The 20,470-nt window shown below is 52.1% G+C and overlaps 1 protein-coding gene across 1 annotated transcript; it reads left to right on the top strand.

Moving 5' to 3' along the window:
* The first annotated feature begins 1,121 nt into the window (after positions 1–1,121).
* SLCO4A1 (solute carrier organic anion transporter family, member 4A1) lies at positions 1,122–14,240 on the top strand. The gene is made up of 11 exons (XM_009893581.1): positions 1,122–1,859; positions 2,939–3,048; positions 3,904–4,025; positions 4,346–4,457; positions 9,643–9,797; positions 10,491–10,686; positions 11,269–11,434; positions 12,061–12,233; positions 12,598–12,662; positions 13,160–13,308; positions 14,091–14,240. Exons 1-11 carry the CDS (start codon positions 1,122–1,124, stop codon positions 14,238–14,240), a joined length of 2,136 nt encoding a protein of 711 aa, XP_009891883.1.
* The last annotated feature ends 6,230 nt before the right edge of the window (positions 14,241–20,470 follow it).

Below are 20,470 nucleotides of genomic sequence, written 5' to 3'. Positions count from 1 at the left end.
TGCCCTTACCAACATGCTTTAACTTTTGGTCATCCCAAAATTGGTCAGGCGGTTGGACTAGATGCTCATTGTAGGTCCCTTCCAACAGAAATTTATTCTATTCTAGTCTAACTCTATTCTATTCTATTCTATTCTATTCTATTCTATTCTATTCTGTTTTATTCTACTCAATTCTAATTCTAATTCTAATTCTAATTCTATCCTATCCTATTCTATTCTATTCTTTTCTAGCATTTTTTGCGTATCGAAGACCAGCATTCGAAGCAGAACCTTATTGTTTTCATCATTTATAGTTCAGCCGAGGCATTTAAGAACAAATACCCTTGGCTGCTGGCATGATCAGGTGCTGCGATGCACAGGAACGGGCTGAAAGAAGGCAGTCTGCATGGGTAATCAGGTTAGAGTCAGCTGCCTCTGCCCTCCAGCTCGCTCTGAAATGGCATGTACTCTAATTAGTTATAGAAAGGATTTTACTGAATAGTTGTAAACAGATCTGAGGGCTTGGAATAAAATCAATCTGACTGTGGAAACTTTTCAGGATAATTATAAACTGTTATTGGCAGAGTGTGAGAGAGAGACCGAAGGACTTTTGCCAGTGGGGAACCTGTAGGTGTGCGCGCCGTTCTCTGCTGGGGGAAGGAGAAGGACGGAGGTTGTGAGGGTCCGGCGTCTAACCAGGGGCTCTTCGGGAGGAGGGGTAAGGGGCTTCAGCTGGTCGGGAGACCATAGGGAGACAGCCTTTAGAGGTGCTTTTTTCTAATGCTCTTGAATGTTTTGTTCTTTTCTGTAATGTTAATGGTGCCCCCGATACCGGAGGTACCAACACACCCCATGGTGGAGAGCACACATCCCGCTGAAGTGCACACTGAAATGCTAATACTTATTAAAATAAAAAGAATATACAATATTTGAAGGTTTGCGGCATGGTTTTATCTAAAGGCATGTGTAAAAATTCTCTCTTTGCAGATCGCAATGGTCCTGGCTCAGACCTTCGCCATCTCCTACTGATGTAAGCGCCGAAAGTTTCCATCTCCCGCGTAAGGCAGGTCCTCGCCGCCCCGCGAAGCCACCACGGCCACCGGCCCCACCGCCAGCTGCCGCTCGGCTCTGCGTTCCCGTTCATGGCAATGCCCCAGAATTCGACTGGAGAAAATGGCTTTTGTTTTGCTCAGACGCTCGACTTCTCCCGCCCTTCTCCCCCTCCCGGCGAGGCCCGCCGGACCTTCGCCGCCCCGAGCGGGCGGGAGCCGTGCGGAACCCCGCTGAGCAACGGCACGGCGTCCTCCAGTGCTCCCAGTCCTGCCGACTCCTGCGCCGAGCCCCTCTGCTCCGCCGCCCCGGGCGAGGAGGGCACCCAGTTCGGCCAAGGGATTAAATACGTGTCGGCCGAAGGGGAGGAACTGGCGTGCGGCTGGGGGGGGTTCACCCCTGGGTGCTTACAGCTCTTCAACACGTCCAAGGGCGTCTTGTTCTTCCTCTGCATGGCCTCCTTCCTGCAAGGCATGACGGTGAACGGCTTCATCAACACGGTCATCACCTCCATCGAGCGACGCTTTGACCTCCGCAGCTACCAGAGCGGGCTGATCGCCAGCTCCTACGACATCGCGGCGTGCATCTGCTTGACCTTCGTCAGCTATTTCGGGGGGAACGGCCACAAACCGCGATGGCTGGGTTGGGGCGTGCTGGTCATGGGCTTGGGTTCCCTGCTCTTCGCCTTGCCCCACTTCACCACGGGACGGTACGAGGCGCGTTCGGCGGCGGAGGTGGGCATCTGCGGGGGGAACCAGAGCCTGCCCTGCGCCCAGGCTGCCTCCAGCCCCTCCAGCTACAGGTTCGGCCTCACTCCCCTGTGTACATTGGTGAGTGGAGCCGGAGGGGCGGCCGGGACCGGCGGGACGGGCGGTGGGAGGGAGAGCCGGTCCATCTGCCTCGGCGCCGAACAGAGCACACGGGGTGGTTGCACCAGGGGTGCTCCCCGTCTTTTGTTCCTGATAAGGGGCGAGGTGGTAATCGGAGGAAAGTGGCAGCTGTCGGGGAGGATTTCATTATTTATAGACAGGAGCTGGAGGCGCAGCGGGGGATGTTCACTCCTGGAGCACACGTCCTGCAGACCAGGAGGTGCCTCCTGCTCCCGGCACGGGACCAGCTGGGCAGAACGCTCCAGCTCACCCCCCACATGCATGGCATTAGCATCTCCGGCAAACAACCGTGATGCCATACCCGATCTGTGCGAGGGGACATCGCCCCTTCGGTGCCATAGCGTGGGAGGAACGGTCGCCGGGCTGGTCGGATGCTGCCGGCGCAGAGCCCAGCCAAGGGAGCAGGCTCAGCCCGCTCTCTGCTCTGTGTCGCTCACCGCTTAGCCGTTGCCAAATGCTTACAGTCCGATTTGGGGAAACTGCAAAAAAGGAGTGAGTTTTTAGCAATTTCAAAATGCAGCAGGCTGCCCATGCTGTTGTATCGGAAAGCTGTGCAGGGCGAGAAGGAGATGACAAGATGATCAGTAAGTTGATGATCTTTCTGCGGCAGCAAGCCAAAAGAAGTGCCGGTGGGGCCGCGTTGAGCGCAGACGTTGCCTGTTGTCAGTGGGGAGACAACGCCGCTGCTCATCACGCCGGCAGTCGGGATGCGGCAGCGGGGTCAGCTGCATCCCTGCTAAATAATACAACAGTAACTACATAAATATGTTTTTCCAGTGGACCAGTTTTGCCTGCCCCACGCTATAAACATTCCCAGGTTGGATGCAAAAGTTTCCCTGCGACACAAGCGGGAGAGGAAAACGTGTGGAAACTCCGGCTTTGTTTCTCGGGGGCTCGCGGAGCGGGGTGCGAGGCGGCAGGAGGCTGAGCATCCCGCATCCAGGAGGGCATCAGGCATCCCCGGCATCCCGGGGGCATCCCCGGCATCCCCGGCTGGAATGCTGCTGTTTCTCTAACAGGGTTTATTTTCCTTTTCAGCTGTTTTCTACACTGCTGCAATCCTTGGGCCTGCAGCGGGTTATCTGGTAGGAGGAATGTTTCTAAATATTTATACTGAAATTGGCAGAGAGTAAGTTGCTAAAAAATAATCTTGTTCCTTTTCCTTTATGCTATATGTTTCCTCTGGGGTAAAAAAAAAAAAAAAAAAAAGATAATAATTTGGAGCAATGACCCGGTGGCTGGGTGGAAACGTGCCCGTGGTGTTGAGTGGAGTTTCTGCGGGGGGGCCGGTGAGGCTGGACGGGTGGTTTGCATTAGTGCTGGGGCTGGAAGAAAACTGCTGACAAACCTGTCAGCTTAAATCCTTCCTCACGCTGCGCTGCCCGCGCTAATGAGGCTGCGAGCAGCAGGTGAATTTTTTGAATGAGTTCCCTGATGAGGCGCCGCTGCCGGCACCGCCGCTCGTCCTCCCGGCCATCCAGCCAGGATGCTCAGTCCCTCCTTCCTTCTTAGTATTTGGAATTTATTTTTATCTTTTTGCAGGCTCTTTGGCAGGTGATTGGGTTAAAAAGGGGGAGCGGGTTTCCAGGGGACGGAATGGGTTCTTTCCACCGGTTTTCTTGCAGCAGGATGGCTCTGAGGTGGAACGAAGATCGTAGCAACCCCCAAAGCACAAATGAAATGGGGAGAGGGGAATGTCCAAGCCAGAGGTTAAAGAATTAAATGATGTAGTTTAGTGAGGGGCTCGTTAAGCAGTGTGCTCTCGGGTAAGGCAGGCAGCGCTGCGGTGTGACGGGAGGGGTGGTGGATGTGGCACCCCCAGCAGATGGCCGTCGGAGAAACCAGAGCTTGGTTTCCTTCACTGACGTCCCCCCGGTGTCCCCCCGACCCCTGCCAGCCTCAGCGAGAGGCACGCCGGGCTGTCCCGCTCCCTCTCAAACCGCCGCCTCCCTCCCTTGTGTCCTCTCGGCTTCCTTTCTTACAGGATCGACATCGCCCCGGAGAACACGCTGTGGGTTGGGGCATGGTGGATCGGCTTCCTCGGGGCCGGCGCCGCCTCCCTCCTCATCTCCATCCCCATCCTGGGGTACCCCCAGCGCCTCCCAGGTACGTGGCCCCGCTGCGGCTCCGGGGAACCGGGGCTGGGGCCGCCCGGTACTCACGCTCCCCTTGGGGCAGGCATCCTTCCGCACGCGTGTAGCTGGGGACACGGGGGTAGAGGAAGAGCTTCCAGTGTTTAAATTGTAATTCCTACACGGATTTCACCCCCGCGGCTTTCCAGCTGCCCGTTTCCCTGCTCCTCCCCTGCAGCCGTTGGCGGAGGGAGGATGTCGCGTTGCGTTTTCCCCCTGCAAATCCACCGCCTCGGCAGCATCCCCATCCCCTATCTCACCTGCTCCTCATTCCCATTTGCCTCTCATTTTCAGGATCCCAGCGGTATATCGTTATGAGGGTGTCGGAGGCTCATCAGCTAAAGGATGGGAGCCACAAGAAAGCATCGGATCCGGACTTTGGGAAAACAGTTAAAGATCTACCTCGGTGAGAAAATCGCCCCATGGCTGAGGTTCAGGGAGCCCTCCCAGAAGCGAGAGCAACGGGCCCAAGCTGAGCTTGCTCTCTACGATGCCAGATAAAAGGTTTTGCCCCTCTCCAAACGTAGGGATGAGGCTCTCTCGCAGAGGCATTGCAAAGCGCCGGGTCCCGTCAGCGGCCGGGGGCTCTCGGCAGATGGGCTGAACTAGAAATTGTGCTGGGGGTCGGGTGGGAGAGCAGGGGATGAGGTGCTGGTCCTGCCTGTGGTTTTCAGAAGCTCACGTCCACGCGCGGAGGTCCCCCTGCAGCCATACGTGACACGGGTCCCCCTGACTCGGTGCCAGCCCTTGGGTGACAGGGGATGCGCAGGCGTTGCCGTCTCCTTCCCTCTCCCCAACGGCATTGTTTCCTCCCGTCTGCTTGTGTCCGGCCTCACCTGGCCCAACACCATCTCCTCCTTCTCGGGGCTTTTCTTCCTTTCCTCTATTTTTGCTTGTGTTAGATCCCTATTTTGTCCTTGTAATGAGAAAAGAAAGGAAACAAAACCCCTGACTTTTATAGCCCCATGCCAAATCTAGGGAGCAAGATGTCCTACACTGCAGCTTTCAGTTCTCGTTCTCTTCTATTCTCAGTTGCCTTTTTTCTTTTGCCTGTGCATCTTCCAGCTGCCTTTCATGTGTTGCTGCTTCTTATCTCTCTGGCGAGGCGGTGACGCAGCAGTGCGCCTGATCCCGGAGCTGCCGCTTGGCTCTGCGCAGTGGGCGAGCGCACGTGCACCGAGGGAGGTGTGGGAGGAAATGGTTTCAGGGGATCCTGGGTGGGAACGAGTGAGTGGCCAAAATTAAATGCGGTCTTTTAACCTGGAAACGTTTGCTATGGATCTCTGAAAGCTCTTGTGATTACTTTTTTGTGTATGTGTGTGTGTTGAGTTGTATTTAAATGGCCTGGTGGAGAAAAAGGCCAGTGGCATCCTGGGGGGCATCAAGCAGAGCGTGGCCAGCAGGTGGAGGGAGGTCATCCTCCCCCTCTGCTCTGCCCCAGTGAGGCCACATCTGGAGCACTGTGTCCAGTTCGGGGCTCCCCGGGTCAAGAAGGACAGGGAACTGCTGGAGAGGGTCCAGCAAAGGGCTACGGAGATGAGGAGGGGACTGGAGCATCTCTCTGATGAGGAAAGGCTGAGGGATGTGGGGCTTTTTAGTCTGGAGAAGAGAAGACTGAGGGGGATCTTATCAATGCTGATAAATCCTTCAAGGGAGGGTGCCGGGGGGATGGGAACAGACTGTCCTCAGCGGTGCCCCGTGACAGGACAAGAGGGAACGGGCACAAACGTGACCATAGGCAGTTCCATCTCCACCTGAGGAGGGCCTTCTCTGCTGTGAGGGCGGCAGAGCAGTGGCACAGGCTGCCCAGAGAGGTGGGGGAGTCTCCCCCTCTGGAGCCATCCCAAACCCGCCTGGACGCCGTCCTGTGCCACTGCTGGAGGTGCCCCTGCTCTGGCGGGGGTGGGATGGGGGAGCTCCAGAGGGCCCTTCCAGCCCCCACCAGTCTGGGGTGCTGTAAACGGAGGGCAGGGGGAGAGGTGCTGCTTTATTTGCAGCTTGGCTGTGGCTGGTGTGCCCGCTGTGGATGTTGCAGGGATATGTGGGTGTCGATTCCTTTCGGAGCTTGCAGTCAATAAAGGGATTTTTCTTTTTTTTGGTATTCCTTAGGGAGGAGTTGGCGGCCGTGCGTGACGGCTGCCCCACGCAAAGGCAAACATTCAGAGTTGCCAAACCCCGTGCTGGTGCCAGCAATTACTCCTGAACTTTAGTTGTGGTATTTGCTGGCAGAGGAGGATCGGGGCGGGTGCTCAGCGCCGGCGTTTTCAGCAGCGGTCGCTCTGTATTGTGCCAGTGCTGCTGCTCACGTTGGTCTGAAACTCCCGAAGACTTTGTAGGAAGTTTTCCAGGGGTTAAGGCAGTTTTATGGAGAATATTACATTGAACAGATTTCAATACTGTTATTAAATGGCATTCTTGACTGGGTGCCATTTTCCGAGGTCAGGGCTTATTCTCCGCACGGAAATTAAATTCAAAACCTGCATTTAAATAATGATAAGGTTATGACTAAAACCAACACAAACAGGGTAGCAGAGAGGGATGAAATTCAGTGGTTGATGCTTTTCTTGCTTATCTGGAACAAAGCTCCCACTGTTTCTGGGTGAGGGCTGTCCGACAGCAGGTACGGAGCTGGTCCTCCACTGGGACCGTCTTCTTTCACCCCTTATTCCTGAAAAACAAATACCCAAAGGTGGGCAACTCGTATCAAATAGCTCAGATCAGTCCGGACCTCAGTGTGGTTTTCGTTTCAAAGCAAAAAAAAAATAAAAATCCAACAGACTTTTGTGTCCCCTGGTTTTGATTAATAAAAGGGAAGTGCCTTAAAGGGTTGCTATTCTGAAAACTTGCATTAAAGAGGAGATCACATCTGTGTGTGCAGCTTCTGGGGACGCGTGGCCCGGGCCGGAGAGCGAGGCCAGAGGACACTGTGGCTTTTGTTTTAGGAAGGGATCGGGTGCTACACATTCTCTCACAGTACGGACAGCAAGAGTCTCACAAAGATAAGCAGAGATACTGATGAAATGAAATACTCTGCCACTTTCTAAGTGAGCTTAATGAATTACTGTATTCATGGTGCTGCCTAATAGCCGGCGCTTAGGGGAATGCAGCCCATCCAGCTCGCTCCTCTGCACTGAGCAGACTTCTGTCTTAATTCTTGGGTTGAAAACGCCCGATAAAATAGCATTTTCCTTTCTCTGGTTCCATACGATTGCTCTCATGAAATAACCCCGTCTGTCAGCGCAGAGGGATTCAAACAGAAGACACGTAGAGCTGTGCCGGGAGCGGAGGCTTTGTCCTAGCGAGCTATGGGCCAGGACTGGTGAGGGTCACTCACCGTTCTGTCAAGCCCCGGTCTTCTACACGAGAAGCTCCGGTCGATATTTCACTCATCCCCCTTGGGTCGGTTGGCAGAGTGGCGCTTTGCTTTGTCTTGTGGCTTTACTAAAGCTTCTGTGGGTGGCGAAGGGAGGTTGGTTTACGTTCCTGCGGGACGTATGTGCTGCCCTCCCTTCCCTTGGTGGTGGGGACAGAAGGTGTCATTTCTGCACGCTGGAAAAGTCCCTGTTCACATGCTCCAAGACTGCATAAATACTCCTCTGCCCTTATTGACTCGTTAGCTCGCGCCCGTGCTCTGTTATGGTCTGGGGTGTCCTGGGCACACGAGCGCTCCTCAGAGGAGAAGGCTCTGACTGTACGGGTGGTCCCAACCTACTCCGCAGGACCATTACATGAGGAAAGAGTACCTATATGTGCCCATATCCATAAAGACTTGGAGGATCAAGCTTTTATAGATGGTGGGTTTCTTCTCTCAGCAGTGCTGAGCTTCCTGAAATCCCTTTGGCTGCAAGAACTGAGCACAGTCAAAGACTATTCAGGAGTTAGGTGGTTTCTGGGAGTGATTAAAATCCTACCGATAGCAATTAAAAGGTCTGTGTTGACTTTGGGAAGGTTTTATACGCCGTAGCTCCTCACAACTACATTTTCTGTCTATAAATAGGTTAAATTACGTGAGTAAACTCTTACCCTTAGCGCTGAAAGGAGTTCCTCTGCATTTTCCTAGCTGCAAGTCTAACCTGTAACCTTTGGCCAACAGGCACGAAGTCACGTGAGTGCCAGGGAACAGCTCCTCTCTTTTCTCTTGAACTGTAGAAACTGTAGAAAGGTTCAAATTGTACAATTGCATTGTACAATTTCTACATCAGCCACAAGGTTCCCAAGAAGTATTTACTCACTGAGACATGCTTTTTGCTTCCAAATAAAGCACAGTCGTAAAGATCATTCCTGGAGAATAGTTTTGTAAATTAAACTAATCCCAACAGCTATACAATGGTTGGTGTAAAGCCCTCTGTAATCAAGGTGTAAGAACGTGTGGTATTTCTGTCTTTCAGCTTCTTTGTTCTTTTGCTATAATGATGTTCTCCACTTCATGCGGGTAAAGTTGCATAAATCTGGTGCTGAGCCTCCGCACGTCTCTCACTCGGTTGTACCGCAGTGGGTTTTCTCTGATTTCCCATTTCCTCCAAAGCAGCGGGGGATAAGTGACTGCGCCTTTCAATTCAGCGAGCATCCCACGGCCTCCCTGCGGCTGCGGGGTGACGGGGTTGTGGCTGTCTCAGCAGTGGGGTGATCTCTGATACCGGTCCGGGCCAGGCTTGGGGGAAGGCACGTGGCAGAATTTGAAGCTCGTTACAAAACGGTCCCTACAAAGCAGTGTCAACACTCTTAGTCCAATATCCGAGATAGTGAGAGATAATTGAGACCATCCCGTGTGCTTGAGGGTATTTCTGTGTCTCCGAGATGGAATCATTGCTGGATCATCTTCCCGCATATAAATGACACATGGCAATTTTTCAGGCATATCTACGGCTCTCTACTAAATCCCAGTGGGTCGAAAAGAAAATGCGTTTGCTCAATTTATATGTTAAGCTTAAAGTAAAACTGTGCTTAGATTGTGGGAGAAAGGTTGCATTCTGTTTTGCAGTGGGATATAAAGTGTCTTGGAGGGGCTTCCTCCACATAGAAAGGCTTGTTTGGTATTTCCCCCGAGCTGCAGAATGTCCATGGCTCTCAGAGACTGTTATTCTCTTGAGGCCGTGGGTGCGCATGAGCAGCATGTGTGTACACGAGGGCGTGAGGATGTAACACAACTTTGTTCCCTGCTCTTGGTTGTTTGAGTCAGGAGTCCCAACGTAACTGCCGTCGGGGACTGAAAAAACCTTGAAATGATTGAGATTTGGTGAGGAGTATTGTCCTGTCTGTATTGCCCCATTTAGGAGTGGAAGATACTCAGCCTGCCCCTGAATGTTGGAAAATTACCACTGAAATCATCCACGTGCATGTCATGGGAACCCTGAGCATGGATTATATCACATACACACACTGTTGCGCATTTTGAACATGTGCATGAGATAAATAGACCCATCTGATGCCCTGGTGAGATCCACAGAGAAGAGTCCCAGATTATTCCCTCCTGGTTTAGGTGTTTGGTTGACATTCCTCAGAATCTCTTGGTGGTTGGCCGTAGCCAGCGGGGCTATAAAAGAGGGCCAGGGTAAGTGCTGATTCAATTCCAGTATATTTGTCCTTCCCAGATCAGTCCTACTGCTTCTGAAGAACCCCACATTCATCTTCCTCTGCTTAGCGGGAGCGACCGAAGCCACCCTCATTGCTGGGATGTCCACGTTTGGGCCCAAGTTCCTGGAGTCTCAGTTTAGTTTAAGTGCCTCTGAAGCTGCTACCTTTTTTGGTAAGGAAACCAGGTTTTTGCAGTGTTTTTCCGTTTGCCTACAAATACAAGAGCACTGTAGCTCATGTAGAATGGAGACCAACACGCTTTGCTCTTCATTTACAGAGCGGTTATCGTCTTCAGCTATTAGATAGGATCGTTTCCCCTCAGCACATCTGTACCAAGTGTGTTTTCAGAGCTGTATCTACTGACATCAGGAAGAAACGTGTCACTTCTGTAACCATCTGTTACCCTCTAGAGGAAGGCAAAATAATTGTAGTCTGTTCCTTCTAGTGCATCGCTAGGAAACATTAACTAAATGTTTCCTCTAACGAGGGATGTCTGAACTGGGGGACGTATTTTGTCAGCATCCCACAACTGGGAGGATCCTCACTTAGCTGCCGTGTCGTAGACCGAGGAATTGGTGTCCCACAAGCATCAATACTCACGATGTGCTCCTCAAAGTGTCTGTTGGAAGGTAGCTGGGTAGGAAAAGGTGCCTGAACAGGTTCATGGCATGTTATCTGAGCTGCTGTGGAGGACCACCCGCTGTAGCAAAGTCCACTGAACTCCCACCAAGAAGCCACGCAGCAACCAAGGGGTTATTCTCATGCAGAGACATTGCACTTAATGTATTCAGCCATGAAAACTCCTCACTGACATTTCTAAAATTGCGTGTGGTTTGTTGTTTGGTTTTTTTTCCCCTTCTTTCAGGTTATCTGGTTGTGCCAGCCGGAGGGGGAGGCACATTCCTGGGAGGATTCCTGGTGAATAAATTTAAACTCCGCTGTTCAGGAATCATCAAATTGTGTTTACTTTGCACAGTATCAAGTCTGCTGGCTATATTCATTTTTTTCATTCACTGCCCTAACATGCCGATGGCAGGAGTAACCCAGATGTACGAGGGAAGGTAATAACAATCATCCCATCTGTCTCCTGCTGCAGGGCCCTGGTTAGAGTAGAAGGATAACTCCAAAACCACGGTGCTGGTGGTAGTCATGTGTGAATGTGTTGGTGATGGAAGTCTTACGGGCAGATACTGAGGGTGAGACCCCGAATATAGATGTCCTAATTTTTGCATCTGGTTGGAGTTTATGGAAGAGACTCCCTCTTTAGTCAGGGAGGGGAGATCAGCAGCGCCGGAGTGTGAGACGCTCCACTCTTCAGTTGCCTTCACAGTGTCCCCCATCTCTATCCAGGGAGATAAACTGGACTAAAAGTGGGAAGCTCCTCTCCAAATGGGGGTGTCTCCCTATGAGCTGGTCACTTAAACTCCCTTAAGTAGCTGTGGGAAAGACACAGCTCCAGGGCACGATTCCTGTCCATGGTTAAAATTGGGTGAGGTGAAGCCCTTCCCAAGCCTGGCTTTATGCTACTTGGGCATCCAACGCATCTCCTACCCTCCCCCCTTCTCCTTCTCTTGCTCTACCCATTTCCTCCTGGAAAATGCTGTTCAGTGTTTCCCCACTGACTGCTCCTGTGTTTCCCACAGCGTGTTGCCCGGTGGCCACCTAAACCTGACAGCAGCCTGCAACGCCGAGTGCGGCTGCCTACGGGAGACCTACAGCCCTGTCTGCGGGAGCGATGACGTTATGTATTACTCTCCCTGCCACGCCGGCTGCAAAGAAGTGTCTGAAAACCTCAGGAATGGCAAGAAGGTACGTCTGAAAGCACCGTGTGTTAACAAGGTGGTGGCGCATCTTCTCCAGAGTGTTTTGGCGGGTTCTGCAAAGGTCTCTGCGGGTTTGAGCTTTGCTGCAAAGCGGTGTAAAGGGCAGAGACAGCCCCGCGCGGGTGGAGGATGCTCTCGGGCACCACCTGGGATGAAGGCAGAAGGTAACCTGAGGTTGCCCTGCTTTGCTTCCTTCGGTGTGCCCAAGTTTGGTTTTGCCTGGCTCTGGGTCCAACTGCACCGAAATCCATGGTAAACCACCCAAGCAGGCGAGGAGCTCAGCGGGCACCTCATTCCCATCAGAATGCTTATTTTGGGTCTTCAGTGGATGGGATGTACCTCCTCATCCCTCCAGCACGTCACTCAGTGAGACAGGCAAAGGCTCGAGAAGGGTAATGATGACATTCAGCATTCAAGGGCTGCCTGGCAAAGTTAATTTCTCTTATTTAACAACCTGTGCCGAAACAGAGGTGTGCCAAGAATGCGGCTTGATTTCTGCTTTGCTCTGCTCTAGGACCAAAACGGTCTGGTTTCTGCCCTTGTTTCTTTGAAGCTCAGCTTTGACCATCACCGTTCTCCCTCGCCAGGCACCCACCAGCCTTTCTTTCCCAGGTCTACCACGAGTGTAGCTGCGTTGAGAAAACCCTCCTGTCCGGCCTCAGCGACGCAGAGGCAGGGAAATGCACCTCCTCTTGTGCTAAAAAGCCCTTGCTGCTGTTCTTCATGTTCGTGGTGATCCTCTTCACCTTCCTGAGCAGTATTCCTGCCCTGACCGCCACTCTGCGGTAAGCACGGGATCGCCTCGTCCACCACCAGTGCTGCAAGACGCCCCAGTATCCACCGCTCCGCTTTATCCTGCTGCCTCAAACCATGGGGAAGGTGTGATGGAAACCACCTTGTTAGGGCGGTCCAGAGGCATCAGGACTAATTCCCTTCCCTGTCCAGCTGGGAAAGCCAATTTTAGCATTGGCAGCTCTGTCCTCTGACACGGGGCACCCACATGTACATCCCAGTTTGCAGCAGCAGTGTGGGGGACGTTGCACTGGGGGGGAACCTCGATCTTCAGAGGGGATGGAGGCCCCAAGTGTGTGGCGGGGAGGTGCCGTGCAGCCTGGCAGCGGTTTTAAACAGTCTTCTCTTGTTCCCCAGGTGCGTCTCCGACAGGCAAAGGTCATTCGCACTCGGGATCCAGTGGATTGTAGTACGAACACTAGGTACGGGGCAGGGTGAATTTGAGCATCGGTACGGTCCGTTGGCTTTGCGGAGCGTGTGCCAACCTGTGTTACCTAAGAACAAAAGAGGTTGGGTTGGAAAGGAAAGGGGTAGGACACGCGCTGTTGAAAGGAAGATGTTTTGTTTTCTCTTGTTTGCTGTCATTCAGAAAAACCATATTCCCTTTGCATATGGTTTGCAAACTGAATGAAGGGTTCTGTTACACGTCACAGGTGGGGTGGAGGAGCACCGGTCCTTATTTTAAGAAAAAAGGACAAGAAGCATTGAAGCTTCTGTGTTTGTCTCTTGGCTCTTGTCCGACGTGTAGGTCAGGGTGGTCAAAAGACTCGCTGGACTCTCAAGTCTCAAAACTCAGCGTCTTTTGGGTGGTTCTAGATGTTGCAGGATGAGTTTGCTTAATTACCAGAGCAGCAGAGTCTGATGCTTTTCTGCAAGCACCGTGCTGCCCAAACTGAAGGTCCACTCTCTCTTCCCGCAGGAGGCATCCCTGGCCCCATCGCCTTTGGGTCCAGGATCGATAAATCCTGCCTGCTGTGGCAGGACCAGTGCGGCGAGCAAGGTTCTTGCTACGTGTACCAGAACTCAGCCATGAGCCGGTACACCCTCGTCGCTGGACTGGTCTACAAGGTGACGCTGCCCGTTAACTTCACTCTCTGGTAAAGCGAGCGGGTCTTTAGGAGACAGCGCTTTGCTCTGGGAGAGAATTTTACAAAATTGGGTTGTCCTGATCTAACCCCACTTCGCTCCAAATCAGAATTTCACTCAAGAAATGTTCTCAGGGAAGGCAAAAGCTCCATTCGCTAATGGTGCTCCAGGCACCAGCATTCTCTTCAATTCCCATTACGTTCTAGGCTCACAGCTTCTGTTGCGCTGTATGAAATATCTCCCAACAGTTACCGAAGTGATTTTTGCTGGAAATGGAGCAAAATATATAACTACAGTGAGTTAGCGAGAGTGAGGGATGGCACTGTGGGCAGGCTGTAAATAACCATTCCCCGGTCGCTGCTAGAAAATAAGTGAGCTGAGCTCTGTGTTTCTTATTTATGACCCGAAAACCCTCATTTTAACAGCTCCCAAACAAGCTCTTGCCCTAGATAGTGGTGTTCAGCAGTTGCTGTGCTAAAGAGGCTTTCAGAAGCCTTCCAGCGAGTGGGTCGGGTGGTGTCGGTCTGCGCAGCGCTGTGCTCCGGGTGTGCTCGTGGGGCTGAACCATCTTCCAGATTCTCTGCCTCCCATTGCTGTGGGACTGGCTAAATTTCACATTTTTGCCCAGGCTGGCGCGCCGCCCAGGCTGACCTTCACCCTTATCTCCTCCCCAAAGCCTGGTCAGCGAAGCTCGTCCCAGATGAGGGCTGGGCGCGTTGGTTTTAGGGGGAGCGGAGAGTAACGGGATGTCTTCATGGCTGCAGGTGCTCGGGACGACCTTCTTTATAGTCGCCTGTTTACTCTACAAGCCCCCGCCGGCAGAGTCGGCTCCGGGCAGCTCAGATGCATCTGACAATGGCAACTGTGACCTCCAGGAACACAAACCTGCGCTGCCGGCTGAAGAAGATATATAGCGCTGTACGCGCGGAAGTGACTTTCGCAGCGTCAAAAATACAACAAGAAGACATTCTGCGGTCCCTAGGGTTTTTTTTTTTAATTAATAGTAATATTATCACTTTTTTAGTTCAAGAGAAATAATTTAATTAACCACTGGTGTGCTTTGCTGTTTTCTTAACAGCAGAAGCACATTTAAAATTGTGCGCTGACGCCATATGCGGTTATTTAATTTTATTTAAAGAAAGGGCTACCGTAGCTTTATTCTCTGTCTGTGACAAGCAAGGACCGCGTTCTCCACTCGTGGAAATAAGCACCAGTAGCTCCAATGGAGTGCGTGGGGTTTAAACCGCCAGAGGATCTGGTCCCTAATATCTCAGTGGTAAAGCCGACTGTAGCAAAACTTCTGTTGGACTTCCTAAGCCTGAAGAGAGCCCTTCTGTCCTCCGGTCTGCGATGCAAAGAGGACGACTGGCCCTTAAACTGCTGTAGGCAAAGCAGACGGCCCCGCCGGTGTCCTCCTCCTTCCTGCGACACACGGCATCGCTCCTTTTGCTCAGGAGCGGGTTATCTAATTATGCAAATTCGTATTACTGTGCCATGGGAGGTAGCTTCGAGGTGAGATTTATCTACCAAATTCATCAGTACACTACAGGCGGCCGTCCCCGAGAGCTGCCGAGCACTGTGCGTTCACTGCCTCATTTCATCGCAGGGTTTACACCGTGGTGACACGTCTTTATTCTTTGTTTTCCTCTCGCGTTGTTTAAAGGTGACGCCTTTTGTCACGTCCCGTGCAAAACTTGAACTTCTTGCTCGCTGTTTGCTGGGTGGGGGGAGACAGGAGATACAGATCTATGCAATGCTTTGCTTCGGTTGCTCGGTAAGGGCCTGGGGTTTGGGTGGATGAGGAAAGTCGGAATGAATTTCGTTTGTCTCTAGAGCTTAAGGGAGAGCTCGCCGTAACGCCAGGCTGCCTTGCGGCAAGGAGATGCTGGCTTGTAGCTGGTCTGCTTGCAAGCAGAGAGGGCAGTGTTCCCAAAATGACCTTTGAATGTGCACTTGCAATATTGACCAGGACCTTTGCGGGGGGGAAGTGGAATTTCCACTCCCAGCCCAGCCCAGGCGAGGTCAGTGCTTCCTCTGCCTGTATTTGCAGAGCCACACCATCCGGGTACCGTCCGGGTACTGTCCGGGTACCACCCGGTACGGCTGCGGGCAGGGCTGGCATCGGCCCCTGGAGTCCTACGCTGTATAAACCACGTTCACGGGGACGGGACCTACGTCGCTGAGCTGCAAAACTGGCGCTTCTTTTGTGCCAGATGCTACTTAGGATTACTTTGTAGATGTTTTTTGTATATTTTGTGTATTTATGCTTTCATAAACGGGCATTGCTTCCTCCGTTAGCTTCCAAAGCCCTTGTTTCCCAGCCACTGCCCAGTGCTGGGAAAGACTTGAGCATCTCCAGTAACTGCTGGTAAAACTGTAAGAGCTGAGGGTGAGACGAAGAGTGGCTTTTGGCTGCTTGAACAGCTGGTGCAACTTTGCTTGGGCACAGCGTGCAGGAGAGCCCCGTTTTTCCAGGGAGGCAGGATTAGACCCACGGGTGCCCGAGCGAACCCCAACACCAGCCGAACGCCAAAGGCTTCTTCCCAACCTCCCGCTGGGGTCGGAGCCAGCGGCAGACGTGAGGCTGTCTCCAAGCCCTGCCCAGCGATTGCCCTTCCCAGAGTACAGACACTTGGGGTCCAACCAGGGATCTTAGAAGGGGGAAAACGCATGAATGTATTTTGGGAACATATTTTGTGTATGATGTATTTATGAAAGGTAGAAATTTTTTTCTTTATATATATATTTATATATGGATATTGCAATGCAATTCTAGTGTTTATAAAATGAGCTTTATCTGAGTGAGCAAAAGAAAAGGTCGTGGATTCTGGGCATTTATTATGTTGCTGTGGGACTCGCGAGTCATGGATTTAAGCAAGCAGCAGCAAGGCGTTCCTTTTCCATAAACGGGCTGTGTAGGTGTACAGGTAACTTAAAATATTTGAAAGTATGTTTCTCAGTCTCATATGAAGTATTATATTGCTACAAAAGCATAGAAATATAATCAGTATTTCACAGGTACTTGTGTGCGTGGTTTTCATAAGTCGTCCCCCTCTCCCAGCTCCCGTCCCGGCAGAGGTGGGCTGGATCCGTGCTGCCCGGGAAGCCCGTCCTGGAGACCCTCCTGCTTACGGGGTCAGGGCACCCCATGGGGGTTCAGGCTTCGCTGCAGGTCATCGTGGTGTCCCCAGGGGTCTGTGAATCCACCCCGGGAGGAGAGTTTGGATTTAGGTTTGTGCTTAAATCGTCGTGTTCATAAAGCCGCTGGTGGGTGCAGGAGGTGGGGGCAGCATCGTCTGCCTGGTGGGACAGCAGGTGACATGGAGACCCTGAGGGCTGGTGTCTCCTACTGACTGCCCCTCTCTTCCTGAGACAGAGGATAATTGCTTTTGAAGGCAAAATGTGGGGTTTAGTTGCCGAGGAAGAAGAAGTAAGAGGGCAAGGCAGTACCTTCGCTGCCCTCCTTCATCCACAGACCAACCCCTTTAAAGCCACAGAGCTTCTCCCAGACCCGCGCTACCTAAATGAGGGCAAAGTCCTGTGTCCCCTGTGGTTTGCTGAAGGGGTGATTCGTGCTGTTGGAGAATACAAACAAACAGCGGTTGGTATTGAGGAAAAGCCACAGGGAAGTAAAACAAATGAGCGCCCAGGAGGGAGTTCAAGCAGGAAGAACTGAACGTTATTTATTGTAGGCAAAACCCCAGACAGTCAATGAGCCGTTATTCTTTGGTGAAGAGTTTGTTTGGAAGCTTCCTGGAGATTTTTAAATGACAGCAAATAAAAGCTTCGAATGTGCCACACAGATGATTTTGCAGAGCTGCTGCTTCTTACGGCCTCTTTTCTCCCCCCAAGGCATAGAGAAGGGCCTCGATGCTTCCCCGTGCCCGTGCTCCCTCCCCGCAGCCCAGCGCGAAATACTGATAATGCGCTTTTTAGATTAATATAATTAAGGGGGGGGGGGGGAACCCAAACAGCTGATTGGTGTGGTTTGGTTGCATGGAAAGGAAGAAATCCCCCATTATTTTTTTTTATTTATTTTTTTATTTTCTTTTTACTTTTCCAGGGGGCCCCAGCCCGGTGTCCCCAGCGCAGCCGTGGCGGTGGGGCGCGGGGGGGGAGGGCGGTCCCGGTGCCGCTAGATGGCAATGGAGCGCCGGGTGGGAGCGTGGTCTTGGCGCTTGCCAGAAAGGGCAAAAGCAGACCCGTGCGCTGGATTCCAGCCAAAAAAACCAAAGTTTATAAGACCCAAATAAGGTCCAAGGTAAACTTTCACCATCCAGAAACAGATCTTTCCAGGGAAAATAGACATCGTTTGTAATCAGAAAGTGATGCAGCACCTGCTGGGGTTTTTTTCATCACTCGTCCCCCTCTCCCAGCTCCCGTCCCGGCAGAGGTGGGCTGGATCCGGGAAGCCCGTCCTGGAGACCCTCCTGCTTACGGGGTCAGGGCACCCCATGGGGGTTCAGGCTTCGCTGCAGGTCATCGTGGTGTCCCCAGGGGTCTGTGAATCCACCCCGGGAGGAGAGTTTGGATTTAGGTTTGTGCTTAAATCGTCGTGTTCATAAAGCCGCTGGTGGGTGCAGGAGGTGGGGGCAGCATCGTCTGCCTGGTGGGACAGCAGGTGACATGGAGACCCTGAGGGTCCAGACAGACCGGCTGTGTTATTTTTACAAAACTTGATAAATTCTTATTTGAAGCCTTCCCCTCTCAAGCAGAGAGGGAGAGCTCTGAGCTGCCTCTCCAAAGGCAGTTTCTCTCTTTATTTTTGCCTTTCTTGATTTGCTTCTTCCCCTAAATGTGACTGTTGCGATCACTACCTGCCTGAGCCTTTTGCTGTGAGCGAGGTGGAGATAAAGCCCCCCAGTGCCTCTCCCCAAAACAGCACCATCCCGTCCCTGCGGGGCCGTCCAGACTCACCATCGCATTTAACCCTAAAAGATTGGCTGCTTCTGTCTGGAGGGTACCCCGTGCTGAACCCCCTTTACCTTCACGCACCGCTCTCGCTGTGTTGTCACCAAGCTGGAAGCCAAAATCCAGGAGGGTTTGGGGGGTGCAGGGCTCGCTAAGGGGGTGTCAGCCCCCCCTCCCCGGCGCTGGGGCATGCCCTGGGTCAGGGGCTGACGGATGAGTTTCTGGGCTTTTTGGAGAACGTGACTTACAAAGAGCCGATAACGGAGCGTGAAGGGGAGCGAAGGCGGTGAGAGGGGAGCAGAGAGGAAGTCTCCGCCTGGCCCCCAGCCGGCGGAGGGCTGTGTGGCAGCGCCAGAGCAGTCTGGGCGACGCAAAGAGGGATTTGTGGGTGATTTCCCTGCTGTTTCTCCAGAGAGTGAAGTTTTTCCTTGGCTAGCCGAGACCAGGCGGTGCTATTCTGCCCACACAGTATTAGACTTCTCGGGTGTGACTCTCCTTTTGCTTAGGAGAGAAATGGAATTGACTGAAGCAACACAGAGCGAGGAACAGAAGCGAAAAAATAATTACACCACAGGACGACGAAATCTTGACATCCCCACGGGAAATCCTGGTTTGTTTTTCTTGTGCAGAAAAGCCGCCCTGCGTTTCCCTGCGGCTGCACACAACACTTCTTCTGGAGCACCGCAACAGTCCCTGGTCCAGCTGAACCCCACGCAAAACCTTTTCTTGACCTCTGCATCGGGCTCATCATTAACAACATCTCGCGATTGCTTTGAAACCGGACAGCAATAACGGAGAGTGGCAGATTAGAGGAAACGTGTGTGATTTACCGGCGTGGGCAGGGTGAACCCAGCAGACGTGGTGGTGGCCAGGAGGTGCGGGGGGTGGCTGTGGCTCTGCTGTGGGAACAGCGTGAGATTTGTATCGAACAGTTCAAGGGGATTCGAGGCTGAGGAATGCACTGGCATTTTCTGTGGCCAAAATAATTTCCTCTGGAATAGAATAAATGCCAAAATTTTCTCATGTTCCCTGCAAGTTTTCACATTGACCTGCACAAAGCAATTTTAGAAGATGAAAATGAGACCATTCTGCTCCTTCGAATGAGGCGCTGCCTTTCTTCTCCAGCCAGGGACCCTCCATCCAATTTCCTAGAGACACGTAGTAGACTAAATCTCACTTTAAATTAGAATTTTCAGTTGTGTTACATCTTGCCTGCTCCATTACCGAGTAACACTCTGTCAGCTAATAGAGGGTCCTGAGAAACATCCGAAAAGTATACACAATGAGATGGGTCCACCAAAAACCTCTCATTACAGACCTACCCTTCTAGTAAGGGGGAAGCAAAGCTACTATAAAATTACTATTGCAGTAGTTTGGTGAAACACTAATGCACAAGTAACTATAGAAACTGCAGCTCTAGACGTGAATGTTCAATGTACTGATGTCCCCTGGTTCTAACAAGAAAAATGTGATTTCTTACTATTTTAGCTATCTGGTTTAAAAATACAAAGTATGTTCCGAGTGGAGCAACGCTTTGAAAGTTGATGAAATCAGAGGTAAAGCCTCCCACCTCGGCAGAGGTGAGAATTAAAAATCATGAGCTATCCAAGCCTTTATGGCATTAGAGATAAAGTCTGCCCAGTAGTTGTCACCTAAGCAATATCTATGAAAAATGTTTTTAATAGGAAAAGTAAACTACCCGTCATCTTCGCATGCCTTCATCCCTGAGGATGGATAGGTGGTGGATTTGCCTTCGGAGATGCAGACACTAATTTTTGTTTTACTCTGGGGGAAAAAAAAGCAATATGGTCGAGCTCGATGCACCAGAAAAGGATGGATTTGTGGTGTCATCTTTGATACAGAGCCCCTGACCCTCCGTTAATAGCAATTACCTTCCTTCACTGAGCGATGAGTCCGCAGCAGCCTCACCGCTGGCCCCACTCGCTGAAGGCGGCAGTCGGGTGAGTCAGGGTAACTGTGCCCCTTTGCCTTTGCCCGCAGAGAGCTGCACTGTGTGGAAATGCCGTGAATCATGCTGAAATATTTAGACTCAGAGCAAAAGAGTCACAGAATCGCAGCCTGGTGGGGGCTGGAAGGGCCCTCTGGAGCTCCCCCATCCCACCCCCCGCCAGAGCAGGGGCACCTCCAGCAGTGGCACAGGACGGCGTCCAGGCGGGTTTGGGATGGCTCCAGAGGGGGAGACTCCCCCACCTCTCTGGGCAGCCTGTGCCAC

Source organism: Charadrius vociferus, unplaced genomic scaffold (genome assembly GCF_000708025.1).
Source record: "Charadrius vociferus isolate BGI_N301 unplaced genomic scaffold, ASM70802v2 scaffold259, whole genome shotgun sequence".
In the NCBI taxonomy this organism is placed as follows: Eukaryota; Metazoa; Chordata; class Aves; order Charadriiformes; family Charadriidae; genus Charadrius; species Charadrius vociferus.
Note: the sequence above shows the minus strand (reverse complement) of the source record. Positions and strands in the feature narration are given on the sequence as shown.